The sequence below is a fragment of the Littorina saxatilis genome, linkage group LG5 (assembly GCF_037325665.1).
Source record: "Littorina saxatilis isolate snail1 linkage group LG5, US_GU_Lsax_2.0, whole genome shotgun sequence".
Lineage (NCBI taxonomy): Eukaryota > Metazoa > Mollusca > Gastropoda > Littorinimorpha > Littorinidae > Littorina > Littorina saxatilis.
This window is the reverse complement of record NC_090249.1, coordinates 4,769,097-4,786,961: the sequence shown is the minus strand read 5'-3', so window position 1 is coordinate 4,786,961 and position 17,865 is coordinate 4,769,097. Positions and strand designations below refer to the sequence as shown.

General features: G+C 39.6%; 1 protein-coding gene across 3 annotated transcripts in view; it reads left to right on the top strand.

Annotated features, from left to right (window-relative positions):
- Window positions 1–907: 907 nt before the first annotated feature.
- The window catches only part of LOC138966120 (F-BAR domain only protein 2-like), a 62,663-nt gene continuing 45,705 nt past the window's right edge, over window positions 908–17,865 (top strand). For 2 of the 3 annotated variants that reach the window (XM_070338229.1, XM_070338227.1), the window contains exons 1-11: window positions 908–981; window positions 1,626–1,717; window positions 5,027–5,101; window positions 9,158–9,299; window positions 9,554–9,625; window positions 10,118–10,198; window positions 10,842–10,866; window positions 11,326–11,405; window positions 12,084–12,182; window positions 13,001–13,097; window positions 14,419–14,541. In XM_070338229.1, the coding sequence (XP_070194330.1) occupies window positions 958–981; window positions 1,626–1,717; window positions 5,027–5,101; window positions 9,158–9,299; window positions 9,554–9,625; window positions 10,118–10,198; window positions 10,842–10,866; window positions 11,326–11,405; window positions 12,084–12,182; window positions 13,001–13,097; window positions 14,419–14,541 (910 nt within the window). In that variant the 5' untranslated portion in view covers window positions 908–957. Of the gene's footprint in view, window positions 982–1,625; window positions 1,718–5,026; window positions 5,102–9,157; window positions 9,300–9,553; window positions 9,626–10,117; window positions 10,199–10,841; window positions 10,867–11,325; window positions 11,406–12,083; window positions 12,183–13,000; window positions 13,098–14,418; window positions 14,542–15,537; window positions 15,574–17,865 lie in introns of all 3 variants that reach the window. The other variant, XM_070338228.1, reaches the window with a different exon arrangement.

Here is a 17,865-nt window from a genome sequence, read left to right as displayed (position 1 = left end):
AGAGGCTGTTGTGATCCCCATTTTAAAGCCTGGAAAACCAAGAGCCGCTGACCCTTCCTGGCAACTGACGCCCTATATCTCTGACCTCCCATCTGAGCAAAATCTATGAAAGAATACTAAAATCCAGACTAGAAGATGAAATGGAAAGAAAAAAGGTAATACCTCTGTGTCAAGCCGGTTCCCGTCGAGGCAGGGGTGTCTCGGATCACATTGTGCAACTGTCCTGTCAGTACACATCTATGCTCCGGCATATAGCTACTTTAGTCAGAACTTGAGGCCTTTAAGAATACCATTTTATATCCAAGTATCTCTTATTACCATTTTTGATTAGATGAGCGAGAGTGTGCGGGGGGTGGGAGGGTGGTGAACCACTGTACATAAAGGGAAAGTTTGTGTGCGCGCCTGTGTGTGTTTCTAATCTAAGACAAATGTCGCCAATGTTTTTACAGAGTGACGTTAAATAAACGATTTTATCATCATCATCAGCGTTTTGTCTTAAATCAAGTCACCGATCAAAGCACGACATTTACACCACAGCCACCCTCTTCTCCTTCACGATTTGTGGTTTGGCACGTTTAACATAACTTCTCCTCCTTAGAAAGCCTTTCATTGAAATGAAATGACTTGACTGACAGACTCGACTCCAAACAGACTCGTCAGAATCTAGATGCTCCAACCTTGACCCTCCCCCTCCCCCTCCCCCCCCCCCCCACACACACACACTCATACACACACATAAAAGGCCTATTCTTGTACGTGCCCGTACAATATAATAATTGTTCCGAATCGAGTTTTAAGTTTTATCAAAGCACGAAATGAAAGACGTCACAAAAAGTATCGTCTGCTAAAAAACGGAAGTTGAAAAAACGATCCGAAGTTCCGGTTCCTTTGTCATGCGCACAATAACCCAAATAAACGCCATCTTCTGAAGAACAGTGCAAATGTTGTGGTGTGAAGATGAATTTCCAGGACAATTTCTGGGTATGTATCCGTACACAAATATTTTGAAAGCTTGCTAAAGTTCTGTCTTCAGGTATTGATCTGTGTTTTGTTGTGAATTGCTCTTTTATGTAAGTTTTCTTGCCCACTGTCTGGGTCAATATTTCGCAAACAGGCTTGCAAAACAAATTTTGAAAAGGACGATGTTTATTCTGTGTTCGCAACACCGATTTATGATTGATCCGATGGAGGATACATTTCCCGGTCTCTGATTCTCTTGGAGAATTGAATCAGCCGCATTCTGCAATCGCTCTTAAATTTGTATTTTGTCCTATGTTTTGAAAGTCAAGAATACCGGAAGTGCTGGCGTACATGGAAGACACACCTCCCGAGTCAGAAACATAGGTCATTTGTTGATACTGTGATTGCTTTTTTTCTCCAATCTTCAGATAAGGGTATGCGCATTATATATGTGGACTGTGCTCTTGTCAATGGCTCATCTGAAAGTTTAGTTTGACATGCAGTGTCAATGTAGCTATATAGACAAGTCAGCACTACAAGAATATAAAATTATAGCACTTGTACAAATGTAGTATAGTACTAGTAGTAAACTGAACACATCAAGTTATCAGAGATCTGTGATTTCTGTAGTCATTATTCTGACTGTGTATTTTTTTGTTTTTCAGGGGGAGAAGAACAATGGGTTCTTTGTCTTGTACCATAACATGAAACATGGCCAGACATCTGTTAAAGAACTTGGCGACTGCTTGCGAGAATCGTAAGTTACTACACAGTTGTTAACAACAATAACATTTTGACAAAATCAAAATTAAGTTGATAAGCAAAAACTATTGAGCAAATGAGTGGTAAATTTTGGCCAAGAGACAGACATCACTGACACAACAAAATGTTGCATAATCATTATGTATGTGTCAGTATGAAGGCAGTAGTCAAGACTCAAGGTGATTGACCACCAAAAAAAAAATGTACGAGATGTTTTTCGGTACGACAGGACACTTTCAAATTTCACGCTTACACTACCAAAAAAATGCAGACATTGTTATTTGGAGTTGTTTTTCATAACTGGATTGTTCTGTCAGCGCATTGTTAGTTTAACAGTTAAGTACTCAGTTCCTGCACTCTGTCAAAATAAATATATATATGAGGACAGGCACAATACTGAGCAACGAAATGCTGACATGAGCATCAAAAATAAAAAATGCTCAGATGGAAAAGTCTATGATTGTAATGGGAGCTAAAACACAGCTTTACCGGAAATAAAAGTCAAAACATAATTGCCTTCATGTCTCTTTCCTTTATTGATCGTCAATAGGTATGCATGGACAATGATGTAAGTACTTGGTGGACACCAACTGCAAGATATTTCTATCAAGTTAAAACTTTTGGAATCTTTGATTTGGTCTAGTGTTTGAGTTACATTTTATCCATAAAATCCAGCCAGACAGCACCTACATTTTGTGTAAATCAATTGAGCAAGAAATAGTTGTTGTGAAGACACCATTACTTACATCATTTGGCAAGTCCATCACTTTTTTACAAGAACAAGATTAGGCAGCATTGTAATGCTGCTGATTTAATTGATCACCTTTCTGGTAGACCATGCAACACAACTGAAAACAAAAGTGAAGGCCTGAAAATAATATGGCAAGTGAATCAGATGTAGCGTAAGTTATGAAGACACCAAGCGTAAGTTATGAAGACACCAAAATTGTGAAGTCTGTTATGCTTGAATTCTAGTACTCTTGAAATCTAGTCTGGTGTGTAAGAGGTTCCTGATACAGTTTGAAATGATCAAATCATACTTGAATATTCAACAATGGCAAATATTCACAGTTACAGGCAAAGTCTGAAAATTATTACGTAAGTTATTTTTGACACCTGAATTGTTGTGTCCAACATTACCAACATCATCAATTATCATCGTTTCACAACTGATTATTTTTCTTATTCGCTTGTTTTCTTTTTCTGTTTTCTGTAGAAGATAACATACGTAAACATGTTTTGATTTACATTGTATCTGCCATCTACCACAATGAACTGAATTGCTGATTGCGTTGGTTCGAGTGACACGAAACGAAAATGGTGTCAGAAATACGAACGTAATCTAAAACAAGCCACACTATTAAAATGCAGGAAAATGTAACTAAAATTTCCCCTTCAGAGCTTTCTTTATACAAACTCGAAGAAACTTTAAGTCAATCACAAAAATATCAACTTTGGTTCAAGAAAAGGTTAAATTTTCCTGACGTTCGTATTGAAAGACACCAAGAAATGTCGGCAGAATGGCGAGAATGACGAACGAAATCCACTAAGTTCAGCATCAATTTAAACAAATGCTGGTGATTTTGGATAAAACAGGAACAAAAGTAGTTGCCTGTTGGGTAACTCAGCAAAATCAATTAGGGATCGATGATTCTTGAAGTTCGTCTGTCTGAAAAACTCTTGAGATGTCGTAAGTTTACGCGAAACGCCAAAGACACGAACAACTTCCAGGTCAAAATACCTCCTCTCAATGCATTGTGGTAAAGGTGAAGGCCATTTATTCGTAATCTGTGGAAATTTCCGCAGTGCATTGAGTCGATTGACATTCGTTCGTGTGCCTGTGTCGACTTCGCGTTAGATTTTGGAAGTGCAAAAACGTAAGTAACGCAGTGACGCAAAACGTCGGATATTGCCTTTCACACATTCTTTCACAACCCTAGGTCTTCTGATTGCTTTTATTTGTGCTAGATTGTGTCATTTTATTCAGTAACTTCCAATTATCAGTGGAAATATCAAGTTGCATGTGAAAGATATGATGATGGTATGGACTTAGATCAGCGTGTGAAGTGAGACACGAAGCATTACTTACAGAATGCAATTTTTTCGTCCACGCTAACGACACATTATACGGTAAAGAAAGAAAATGAGCATATCTAATTGTTAAATACACTTAGTTTGACCAAAATAAATACAAACATGACACTACAAACTGCTTCACTTACCATTGTGCTTTCTCAAACAAGATCACTCATTTTTGTCAGGTTTCAGTGGCCATTTTAAGTTGTATTTTCAATGGAAAATAATCAAAAACAAAATAACCATCAACAGAAAAAATAATCTGTAAAATGATATTAATTCTTTATTCTCTCTTTAATCACAATACAACAACATTAACAACCAGAAGAAAACAGTTCTTTGCAAAAAAAAATCCAGACAGTGGCTACCATTCATTTTGTACTTTTTGCTCAGTATTGTGTCTGACCTCATATATTAACTCAATAACTGTGTTGACATGCCTTTTTGACTCACATGCGAAGCAAAAGTGAGTCTATGTACTCACCCGAGTCGTCCGTCCGTCCGTCCGTCCGGAAAACTTTAACGTTGGATATTTCTTGGACACTATTCAGTCTATCAGTACCAAATTTGGCAAGATGGTGTATGATGACAAGGCCCCAAAAAACATACATAGCATCTTGACCTTGCTTCAAGGTCAAGGTCGCAGGGGCCATAAATGTTGCCTAAAAAACAGCTATTTTTCACATTTTTCCCATTTTCTCTGAAGTTTTTGAGATTCAATACCTCACCTATATATGATATATAGGGCAAAGTAAGCCCCATCTTTTGATACCAGTTTGGTTTACCTTGCGTCAAGGTCACAGGAGCTCTTCAAAGTTGGATTGTATACATATTTTGAAGTGACCTTGACCCTGAACTATGGAAGATAACTGTTTCAGACTTAAAAATTATGTGGGGCACGTGTTATGCTTTCATCATGAGACACATTTGGTCACATATGATCAAGGTCAAGGTCACTTTGACCCTTATGAAATGTGACCAAAATAAGGTAGTGAACCACTAAAAGTGACCATATCTCATGGTAGAAAGAGCCAATAAGCACCATTGTACTTCCTATGTCTTGAATTAACAGCTTTGTGTTGCATGACCTTGGATTACCTTGACCTTGGTCAAGGTCACATGTATTTTGGTAGGAAAAATGTGTAAAGCATGTGAGTCGTATGGGCTTTGCCCTTCTTGTTCATTATGTTTTAAAGCCATCAGATTTTCTGGACATTTTCTCTTTCAGTTTGACGGTGGAAGAAAACTACAGTAAGCTTCTCAATAAGCTCACAAAGAATATTGCAAATGCATCACCTGTAGGGTAAGTTTTTCCTGTAGAACTCAGTAGTAGTCAGACTCTCTTTTTCTCTCTCGCACGCTTTTGAATATTTTGCCATACCAATTTTACCATTATGAATATGATACCTTGGGTGCACTTCAACTTTACATTCTTTCCATAAGCTTACCATCTCGAAGAAGGCAGTAACGTGCCGAAATATATAAACGTACCTAACCTGGTTACTGGTGTGTTTTCTTTTTATTTAAATTATCTATTGTGTGTTTAGAAACAGAACATCAGCAGAAACTAGCTTTAAGATGGGACAGTGTGTACCTTTTAATGCCACTGTACTGGAATAATAACATTTGAGCTCAAATTGCAAGCTCTCTCTAGTCTCTGTTATGTGCAAACATACACACACAGAATTAGTATCTGGCAGGGGTGTTGCTAGACATTTTCATGTTGGGACATTTGGCCGAAAGTGTAAGAAAGTTTTAGGACATCTTGGAAAATGTTCGGCTATTATTTTGGCTCATCGAAAGTCACCGCAACATTGAAGCACAAGAGGGGAACACCAATACAATCATTGTTTTAGCGAGGTGGTCAGCTAATGCTGACGTTTTGAAATTTTGGCAACCTCTGGTGAAAATGTTTTTTTATCCACCGTTCTTGCACAGTGTGCAAAACATGGACCCACCATCATAGCTAAGCAATGGGTGTAGGGTGAGCCGTTTTGCTTGGAAACCACGATTTGGAGGACGCTTTTTATTCTCTGGCTCAGCAGATTTCGATTCGTGGTGACTATCGTCTGCTATGTCATCAGCTTTGATCGACTCCACAACACTACTACCACTCACACTGGCACTGTCCAAATTCGCGGTGTTGCTGTCATTTTGTCCGGTATCACCTACCTTGGCCACTGATCAATTTAGTTTTTTTCTTTTTCGGTTGCGACATGATGTTCAAATCCAAATCGAAAGCACTGACTGACTGATAAACTATCGCGGACGCAAACGCTGAGAGTGTGTCCAAGGGAAACCACTCTGGCAGCTATAATTTTTGTCAATGGCTTCCGTTAAAAACATTGATGTTTCGTTTTTGGTATTCGCAAAGAAAATAAACACCAGTCAGTTGACTAAGTACATCGGCAGCAGTTTTAGCAATCAAAGCCTGACCAATGAAAAAACGGACAAACCTTGGCCGATTCAGACGAACACTCTTCGGACATTTGGCCGATAAGGACATGAAAGTTTTGGCCAAAGTAAAAACAAATCGGCGATTGGCCAAAGGGCCGATCCAAATGACACCCCTGATCTGGTGATCTTTATTGCACTTTACTGCTCCTCTTCACAAGAACTGAAGAAGGCCCCTTATGTTGAAACCAATTATTGTGCTAGAAAGGCAATTTATTTCCTTATCCTATGCAGTAAACAGCTTGATTTTATATGGGGTACATGAAGTGTCTTTACAGTGGCACAGAAAACACAGATACCCCTGAAAATGTTAATTTCCAAAAGATATTTCCTCCTTCTGGAAAATGTGCTGTACACTAGTTTTGACTAGTTTGTGTTTTGATACAAAACTTGTTGTGTCTATTTTGACTAGTTTGTGTTTTGATACAAAACTTGTTGTGTCTATTTTGACTAGTTTGTGTTTTGATACAAAACTTGTTGTGTCTATTTTGACTAGTTTGTGTTTTGATACAAAACTTGTTGTGTCTATTTTGACTAGTTTGTGTTTAAGAGACAGTGACAAAAGGTCAGGTGTCATGTCTACTGTCCCGAATGACACACGATTGCTGACATTTCACCATTGCCAAAAGAATAAACAAATAAGAAATAGGTCGAACATGAATGTGAAAACTGACTTTGATTGTTGATCAGTATTTTCTATACCACTAACAAATAATCTACTTACACATGAGTTGTTCTTTGCTATTGGTGACCAAACAGTGGAAACTTACTGAAATTTTCAAAATGCAGCTACAACCTGGAAAATACTATTCCTGTCAAGTGGAGCCCTTGTATTATTTGAGTCTAAAAAGAAAATGTCAGGAACTTTTATGGTTCGGACAAAAAAGCAGACTGACTGGTGGGGGTCACAATGGAGTAACCTGCAGTACTTTGTGACACCAAATTTACACAGCATATCTATAAACTAATTCTGTGAAACAATTTGAGTAAACTCCATGAAAACAGAGTGTTTGCTGTTAGTTTGTCATGTATTGAAGAATTTTTGATGTACAGTTTAGTGTTGTTAGGTTCAGTAATTTTGTGACACCGTTTGCAGGTTACCTTGTAGTTTGATCTTTTTGTGGCAACACAACTGCTTACAGCAGGGCAGGGATATTTTGGTCAGTGATTGTTTAAAAGGGTGTAACTTGGAATACCTACAGATTATTAGAATCAAATGCAAACTACTGCTCAAATGTATCAAAACAGAAAGAGGTAACCTGCAAATCACGCGACACCAAATTGCCAATACTTGTGCATGTATTACGCTGTACTGGTGCAATCAATCAAATTATGCTACAAATGAATGTTATAAAGGAGACAATACCAACACAAACAGTTCTGCAACTGTATTGCCAAAAAACAGCGAAGAGTGCCACCTAAACTTCGCAGAACTATTATCTGTGGTCACCTGCGTACGAATGAAACCATTCGAGAATGGCCGGTCGCTGCATAGCTCCCGATAATTTTTAAGTCCTGTGCTCTAAAATAACCATACTATCAACTTTAACATCAATAATTTTACGAAGTAAGCATTAAGGAAACTTGTGCAACTTACCTGCACTTTCAGTTTTCGCAAAATCAATGCGATACAGTTGATTTTCAGGACGAAACCGCGGTGGCACAGAGACATTTCGCGTGAAAGTAACCTGCGAACAGAGTTACCTCGCTTCTGTGACACGTCATCAATTTTGCCGTACGCAAACTTTTCTATGTAGTACACAAAGCTCGGGACATCATCACTATTTGTGTGTTTACCCTGCCGTCTTCCGGACTGAGGCCGCACGAGAACAATCCATGCTCAACTGCGCGAGCGAAGAAATGAAAATCGGGGTAACCTGGCGAACGTTTGTGACGGCAGATACGAAAGTCACCGTTGCGAGGTACACGGATGTATATTCACGCGACCAAATATCTTCATCTATCGATAATGATGCCATGATTTGAAAATAAAAATGTGTGTTTGCCTTCCTGGCGCTCAGGCCGGCAAATTGTCTTTCTTCAGTGGATCGGATTTGTGACGCCGCGCGTTCGAAGGTTACCAGTTTTTTATCGGACGCAGCACGCGAGCAGGAGAGGGTCAGTTGTCCAAATAAGATTTTGTGCAGTTTAATCCAAGTATAAGTTATCGTTGAATGATAACAGTTATCCTTTCTAGAGCAGCTGTCGGTTTGAAATGTGTTGTGAACATGGCAGGGGTCTGTCATTCCACGTTTTGGCCGCCATTTTGTGAATAAAAAACGAAAACAAGCAGGAATAAGTGCTACTTCTGTCATATTATTTTCCTTCATGGTGATTTTGTTGATACTGCTACATCAGTAGAATGCAGTAATTATCTTATTTTGTCACCATCATTCCCCGTAATTTAAAAAATTGATTTTACTTGATGTCACCCACCGCAGTCACCATTAGCGAAGAACAACTCACATAGCTGTTTGGCAAATGTATGTTGCATGGGACACACTGACATGAAAGTGGAAGATGTTTTTCCCTCTAGAGAAACTACATATCAAGTTACACTTTTTGTGCTCTTCCATTCCAGTTGGCAATCAATTGTTAACGCATGTTATTAGAAAAAATAGAACGAAAACAGATTAGATAGCATGAAAAATGTACTGGTGATGTCATTTGGGACATACTGACATGAAAACGTCACCTTTTGTCATTGTCTCTTAACTTGTTGTGTCTATTTTGACTAGTTTATGTTTTGATACAAAACTTGTCTATTTTGACTAGTTTGTGTTTTGATACAAAACTTGTTGTGTCTATTTTGACTAGTTTGTGTTTTGATACCAAACTTGTTGTGTCTATTTTGACTACATGTAGTTCGTGTTTTGATACAAAACTTGTTGTCTATTTTGACCAGAACGTTCAGTCCATTCTGGGGGGTATGGAAGGCGTTTTTAGAGAAGCTGTCCAGCCTGCACATGCAGATGATGCACACATGCTCCGACCTTCTCAAGGACATGGTGCGTTACAGCGAAGAGCAGCACAAGAAACACAAAACAGTAAGTTAAACTTTTCACAGTCTTTGGTGACTACTTTCAACATGATTATTATGAGAGAAGGTTCTAGTGTTCAGCCGAACAATTTTATCTGAGGTCTTCTCGTTTGTTTGTAACAAAACTAACATGATTGTGGTTAACTGATGCTGTCCAGACTGTATAGTGTCTGTGTATTAGTCGTGCACATTTGACATGGTTTTGGAAAAACGTAGCACTGTTTGCAAGATATCATTGGTTTTCATCTTTCTTTTTTTCAGATGAAAGAAAATGAGCAACCCACGTTGGAAGCTGTGCAGGGAATTCAGGCGACACTTACTGCTGTGCACAAGGTATGCAGTTTTACTGGGTGGATTTTATTTTGAAGAGAATAAGTACATGCATGTAGAGCAGATACTGAAAAATGCAAATTTCTGTGTTTACTCGTGATATATGCAACAGTAAAGCAAGAAGAGCACATGTAACAAAGGCAAACTAAACTGTTAAAAAGGAGAGGAAATTGTCATAAATTATCTGAAGCAATGAAGGGGATGAGTGACTAAACAAATTTATGGATAAAATTGAGTAAGTGGTCGTCTATCATGTTCTCATGGATTTGTAAGCTTTCTATACTTTGATCATCATAGTGTACAAATTGCTTGGTTATCAAAATGTCTGAATCAGTGAATGCCCTGAGTTCAGAACCTTGCATTTGTATGCAGACTTTTCACCAAACATTTTTAAGGTCATACATTTTGAAAGTTTTCAGTTTGCCACTGTAAACAATTGTTGAGACACTGAACCATGCAGTTGAAATGGCATCTTCAGATTTCTTTCCTTTACAGGCAAAGGAGATATATCACACTCGCTGCATTGAAAGGGAACGACTCAAGCGTGAAAATGGTACAGCGAAGGAAATTGAGAAGGTATGGGTGTTGGTTTTCTTCAGAGCTGATAAAGTACTTTATATTCTTCTTTATTTTTTGTATAGATTTTTCTTTGCTTCTTATTTCAGTCTGTGTTTTTCTGCCTCTGTTTATTATGAATTTCCTGAACATTTTGTTTTAATACTTAAAAAATGACTATCTTGTTGCAGCAGTCTTCAGGAGTAATCAGTCTTGTCAAGTTCAATAATCAAGTCCATCCTATATGCATGGTTTGCACCATGTATTTTTTTTTTTTTTTTTTTTTTACTGCGAAACATGGTTATCTTGGAATGAACAGGGGATGACATGGCAGTTATAAGTAGATTGGACATAGCAGTTATAAGTAGATTGTACATGGCAGTTATAAGTAGATTGTACACGGCAGTTATAAGTAGATTGTACACGGCAGTTATAAGTAGATTGTACACGGCAGTTATAAGTAGATTGGACATGGCAGTTATAAGTAGATTGGACATGGCAGTTATAAGTAGATTGGACACAGTTATAAGTAGATTGGACATGGCAGTTATAAGTAGATTGGACTTGGCAGTTATAAGTAGATTGGACATGGCAGTTATAAGTAGATTGGTTAAGTGTGTGTGCCAGCTTACACTCACGTTAATTAGTGGGTTTTTTTTTCCAGGCGGAACAAAAATACAAGAAAGCACGTGAGTACAAACCAGTGGTTCTAAATGTACAGCTTTGAGGTTTCTTTCAAAAGGACATATGTACACTTACTTATTAAGTCTTTTCCTCACCTGTGGGGCATAGACTATAAAAAAAAACTTTTCAGAACACTCTTTTTTGGGGTGGAAATCCACTTATTCCTGTGTTGAATTATTTCAATTCTACTAGGGTTGTTGTCTGTTCTCATATTGCCAATGTTAAATTTTTTGATTTTTCCCGAGTTGAGTTTTCTCTCATAGAATTAGAAATTCAAGTTGCTTTCTCCCTTGGGAAGGGAGCTTCCATGCTTTACTGCACTGCACTGCCCCCCACCCCCTCCCCCACCCCCAGGTAACAGTGAGCCATAGGGAATTCAGACTCTCTTGAAGCCTTTCTACCATTTGTTGTGCATAATGCTGTGTACTATCATGAGATGATGTTTTCTGTTGTTGTGTGTACAGACGACGAATACAAATCCCTGGTGGAAAAGTACCAGACAGTGAAAGCCACGTTTGAAAAGAAAATGATGGAGTCTTGTAAGGTAGGGATGCTTGTTTTCTGTCTTCCAGTTGCTGTTGTTAATCTGTAGAGACTTACCAACGGCTTCAACCTTACGATCATTGAGCCGCGTTGTATTTTTAATTCTTCCATCGCATACTGAAACTATTTTTTTTTTTTTTAATGTGAGATATTTCTTTTCTTAATTTTTCAATTAATTAGAAAAAAAACACAGTAAACACCAAGTTCCAAAGACTTTCGGGCCACGCCTTTCTTCAATGAAATGAATGTAAGCAAACAATGACGTAAAATTCTTGATTAAAAAAGAAAAAAATCGTCATGTAAAACGTCACAGCCAAACGTCATAAGTTTTGTTCTCTCTCTCTCTCTCTCTCTCTCTCTCTCTCTCTCTCTCTCTCTCTCTCTCTCTCTCTCTCTCTCTCTCTCTCTCTCTCTCTCTCTCTCTCTCTCTCTCTCTCTCTCTCTCTCTCTCTCTCTCTCTCTCTCTCTCTCTCTCTATCTCTCTATCTCTCTCTCTCTATTTCGTTATTTCTTAATTTTTCATGAGTTTTCTTTTCATATGGAAGAAAAAGTAGTTATAAGAATGTGTATATGGACTTGAAAGAAAGAGTTTCCACCACAAAGGCTTAATTGGCCTTCGTGTCGGCTAGATAACTTGCAAGTTGTTTCTTGATAGGTAATGAAATGTTGTGTTTGGCAGCACTTTCAAGAGCTGGAGGAAGAGCACATTTGTCAGATGAAAGACTTTGTGGACACCTACATCAAGGCCTGGGAGAACCAGCATGTTCTGCTTGGCCAGGTAGGCTTTGTCGGGATTTTGTTTGTGTGTGTGAGAGAGTGTGAGTGTGTGTGTTTGCTTGCTATCTAGTGTGCAGGGATTCAAGGGATTCTTCAGTCTAGATAATGTGTGTGTGTTTGTTATGTGTGTGGGTGTGGTTGTGTTTATGTGTGTGTGTTTATGTGTATGTGTGTGTGTTTATGTGTATGTGTGTGTTTATGTGGTTTATGTGGTTGTGTTTATGTGTGTGTGTGTTTATGTGGTTGTGTTTATGTGTGTGTGTTTATGTGGTTGTGTTTATGTGTGTGTGTTTATGTGTGCATGCATGCAAGTGTGTGTTTGCTTGAGACTTCCCCTTTTTTCAGTCTAGATGATATGCCCTTCTATTGCGATAAATCTATGCACACTTAAAAAAAACCCGGATGTGGTCTCAAGCACTCTGTTTGTGTTTCCTCCGAAAGCGGCGTATGGCTGCCTAAATGGCGGGGTAAAAACGGTCATACACGTAAAAGCCGTGGGAGTTTCAGCCCATGAACGAACAAACAAACTCTGTTTGTGTTTGAACCCCCTCATCTTCTCCGGTACATATGAGCTTGCCAAAACTAGCCAGTGACATCGTCAATGACAAGTCACGTCGTTTTGCTATGATGTCGTGATTGATGAAAGTTATTCTTCGTCGTATGTGTCAGTAACTTCATCACCTCTTGTGATGTTATGCTACACCAAAGAGCCCTCCCATCCCTCCCCCCCCGTAATTTTTTTTTTTTTTAAGTTGAAAACGTAATTATATGGAAGGTCTTACTCAACTCAATCCGATTCTGTTTATCTTGTTGTTACAGATTCAGTGTGAGTTCAAGACCAACTGTGATGACCTGACGGTCCAGAAGCTGATCAACACCTTCATTGAAGCAAAGAGCACCGGAAAAGAGAGACCTGGTATGATGCACTGGAACACGGGGCGGGAGGTGGGGGAAGGAGAGGGCGCACTTTCGCTCGGGAATAAAATGGTAGTCAGTGCAGTTGGAGTGTTCCAACAAATTTGGGAGTTTAAGAGACTTTGGTACAATGGGTTCAGAAAGTAAAAAATAAAAGTGAACAGTTGCTACATTGTATTGATCCACTGTGGAATAAAAATGTAAGAGTTTGTGGTTGTAGATAACTTTTGTCACTTCTGTTTGTGAGCAGGTTTTGAAACAGACATTGAAATATGCAATCTGTAGATACTGTTTTTGGCTCACGTAAGTGTAGCCTATGCGATCGTAACTTTGTCTGTCTGTGCGTGCGTGCGTGCGTCTGTGCGTGTGTATGTCTGTGGTAGAAACTCTAACATTTGAAGACGTCACATTACATTGACGTCACATTATGACGTAAGAGGGTTAGACGTCACGCGAAGGAAGTACTGACAGTCTCGGTCATTATTATTTTGAGCGCGCCGAGACTAGTTGGCAGTCGTGTCCTTGTAAGTAGGCTACATTACATGCAGACAGACAGATCTAGATCTAGTGTCTCGCTTTCTTGCACAGTTTCACCTATAGATGCTCTTTCTGTGTGTGTGTGTGTGTGTGTGTGTGTGTGTGTGTGTGTGTGTGATTGAGTTTGTGTTACTGTTTGTCGATTTCTTACGTGAGCCTTGATGGCTTCGCCTCTTGTTTGCCTTTGGATTAAGACTACTGGCATGAAACCATATCATTCACTGCCACACAGATCCTTGTTATGTTATATCTTGAGCCTTGCTGACGGAAAGCCTTGAGAGCCAGACGAAAATTATAATGATACTTCAAGGGTAAGAATGGACGTCCCAATGCTGCTAAAAGGCTTTGTGCACACACAAAAAACCAGGCTTTTTTACCAGGCGGTATTTGATAGCACAAGATGTACTTTGTTAGAAATGTTTGTAACTTTTGTTTGGGGTGATTGTGAGAGTGAGCAGTAAAGCTAAGGGGTGTGGATGCTACTTGTGTGGCCCGAGTAGCTCAGGCGGGAGAGCACTGGACTTGTGATCCCAGGGTCACGGTTTTGAATACAGGCCGGGACGGACACGGGTCAACTTTGTGTGCTGACTCAGAGACGGTATCCATGTTCCACCCCCGTGAAAGACCTCGGTCATTCTGCCATAAGATTAAGTGCAGGTGGCTGATTACACCTAAACACACATACACTTGTGTATTTCATCTAAAAGTCGGGTAACACCCGGGAATATGCCCCTAATGGTTTCACCGTAAAGGCGTAAAACAACTGATTATTGCTGTCGCACCAGGTCCCATAGTGTTTGTGGAGCCGGACCTGGCCAGCCTGCCTAGTCCCTCCACGCGCCCCATGTCACCAGAACCCGGCCCCAGCGACAGCAAGCGAGACAGCTTCACCGACAAGCACAAACAAGGTCAGATCTCGTCTGTTTCTATCCCATTTCTCTCTTTTTATTTATTTTTTAGAAATTGAGGGGAGTACAATATACCTCATTCTGTTTGCTGGGCCAGTTCAGGTTTTTCATTTATTTATCTCTTGACTGTCTGTTACGCTACAAAAAGACCCCAAAACACTGTACTCACGTGTTTAACGATGATGATACGAATAACACAGTACAACATTTCGACCACTAGGGTCTTTCTCAGGCACAAAATTGTTCTTCTATGTGTTACGCTGTTTATAGTGAGCAGGTTTCTATTTGGAAGCTTTGTCATCAAACTAAGAGTACACTTTTTCTTTTTTTGAACAAAGTGCGAAAACTAGATCCATACAGAACGAAATGTTGTAGTTTTATGAGACGAAAGTTGTTTGAAGAGGCTGTCAGTTTGCTGTGAAGCTTGTAGGATTAGGAGCTGTTGATACTAATCTTTTTTGTGTTTGGTATGAAATAGATTTACAGAGTAATAAGTGATGTTGATTTTGTGTGTAACTGAAAAACAGCAACATACAAGTCTAAGCTACGGAATTTTTGTTTCTCATAACATCCTTCTGAAGCATTTTAATACTCAGGCACAGAAGGCAGGACGTATTCAGTTCCTATTTGTCTTTAGTCATTTGAGTTCATCTGCATATTTTAACATCCCTCTTCAGCATTTTAATACTCAGGAACAAATAGTTCAGAAGGCAGAACGTATTCAGTTTCTATTTTTCCTTATAGTCTTTGAGTTCATTTGTTTATTTGAAATGAGATCTATGTCTGTTCTCTTTTCTGTCCTGGCTTCGTGAACCACCTGTACACATGAATGGCATGAGAACACGCTCAGCGACACTTATACACAAGATGTATCTATCTGCTGCCACCAACAGTGATACCAGCATGCAGACAGGGGATTGGAGGGCTATCTTATTTGCTGCAGGGGTGGGGATATCCAAATATAATTATTTGCTTATAATCACTTGCTGTTTTCAGAATTTGTTGCTGCAACTAGCGCCATCTCACTCCCTGGTTAGTCGAAAGGATTTTTTTTTTGTAACTGTGGCCTCTATTGTCACATTTTTTGCCCATGGCTGAAATCTAACCAGCTTTTGTGTACATAAAATTAAACTGAAAACGGCACTTCCCAGAGCAAGTCCAGCACTCCTGTCCTCTTATATCCTCAGCCACTGATCTCCCTTGTTTTTGCAACCAGCACTGCGTTCCTGTAACATGTCAAACTCAGGTTCTGTCCTCTTTTGCTATCTTTCAAATTTAAAAAAAGTTGTTTCTTTCTTTGTTTATTCATATGTACAGAAAAAGGTTTTGTATATAATTAAATGTATAAATAGATTTGCGTAGAATCATATTCAAAGCTTGCAATGTTAGTCATTTGAATTAAAAAATGCAAAGACCTCTTTAATATTATTAGCTTGATTTTTCATTGCACACGTTACACATCTTTTTATAGTACAGCAGACTTCCACTAACTCGCGGTCTTTGGGGTCCATAGATTTTTGATGGCGATTTTTCCGATTCGCGATACAGTTTGGGGTCCAATTAAAGGAAAGAAACCGCGTTCTCTTCTGAGTCAGAGAAAAACGCGGTTATTTCCCTTGTTGGTCACAAAAAGCCTGTGAGCGTCACGTTGGCGTGTGTGCGTTTGCCGTGTGAGTGCATGTGTGTGTGTGCGTGCGTGTGTGTGTGTGTGCGCACGCACGCTCGGCATGTGGTTGTGCTACAATGTTCATGTGTATGTGTTGCTGCGTTTCTCGCAAGTGTGACGCTTCTGTTGGCAACTAAGTTCTCAAAAGATTAACTGCGATGACACGTTTTCTTTTATCAGCAGATGACAAGTTCTTTTCTTTTTTCTCCGACTCATGCGTCACAAACTTACTAAATCTAAACAACAAACTTACTAGTTAATCAGACACAGACAGACACAGACGTACACTGTACGCGTATAGCGACTCACTGCTGCACACACACACACTAACTGACAATGAACAGAACGCTGAAGCACTTCATGGCGCCTGTAGAAAATCCGGGGCGTCCAGCTGAAATCGCGATTAGCGGGACTCGAGTGTTATATTGCATGCCTGACTAGATTGCAGAAGACTGAAGCGCAGTTTAAGCACTTGATTGGCGCCTGTGGCCACCCGGACCGTCTAGCAGAGATCGCAATTAGCTGGACTCGAGTGTTCAACTGCACGCCTGACTGGCCATACTGACTCGTCAGACACTTAACCTCTATAGGCACGTGGCCAATTTGACGATACCGATCGTGGCATGAAAGTTCTTGACTGAGTGGGGCACGTGCGCGTGAAAGGTTTGTTTTTCTTTTATTCGCAGGTCTCGATCAACCCGTAATGTACACAACCTGAAAACACACACACATGTAGAACACTATTTGGAGAGACTGAGGGAGAGAAAGAGAGAGAGACTGATAAGATGAAATGACAATTTACTGCATGATCAAAGGCCATCGGACCCAGAGAGAGATAGCGTGAAGGTTGGTCCTGTTTTTTTCGGGGTCCAAGAGGTCTCCGCCGAATTCGCGATTTAGTGGACCGCGAGTTAGTCGAAGTCTGCTGTATTTTAGTGTCTGTATCTTTTTATACTTTTTTTTATATTCATTTTAAAAGTTTAAAATTATTTCATTGCTTAGCTATATTTTCTAGAATCAAAGATAGTGACTTCCTAGGAGCATTAGTCCAGCGAATGATGGTGGGGGTGTATTATCCTAATATTCTCATTCACCTGAACTTTGTACAAGGGAAACGGTGACAGATTCGCAAACAAAAACTGCCAGCGCTTCATAACAGCAACCTTTGGTGTGATGGTCCTTGTTAACAGTGTGAAGGTCTATGTGTGTACATTTTGCCCAGTCGACAGGAATGATTGAGTGAACACTTTTAGGGCTGTGGTGTACCAACAATCATCGCTGTTCATTTGGATGTGGGGAGTATCATATGTTTCTGAAATAAAAACCACCAAACTCAGGAGTGGGATTGGGAAGGGGTCGAATGACTATACTTTTACTTGTAAAAATGATGGAAATAAACATCCTGCTTGCAAAGAAACACTGATGTCAAAGGAACGAAGGTAAAGAGAAAAATGAGTGGGAGTGCTGGTTGGATGGGAGTGCCTACAAAAATGTTTCGCTCTGGTTCCAAGATTAAGACAGAGTTCTCATAGTCACTTCCAAGCAGATAAAACTTCCAGTGTAAAATAAAAGAGAAGGGATCAGAATGACGTGCTTCTTTTCTTGTGTCTTCAGAAGGCGAGATTCATGCTGCCAGAAAGGGAGCGGTGCTAGGGGGG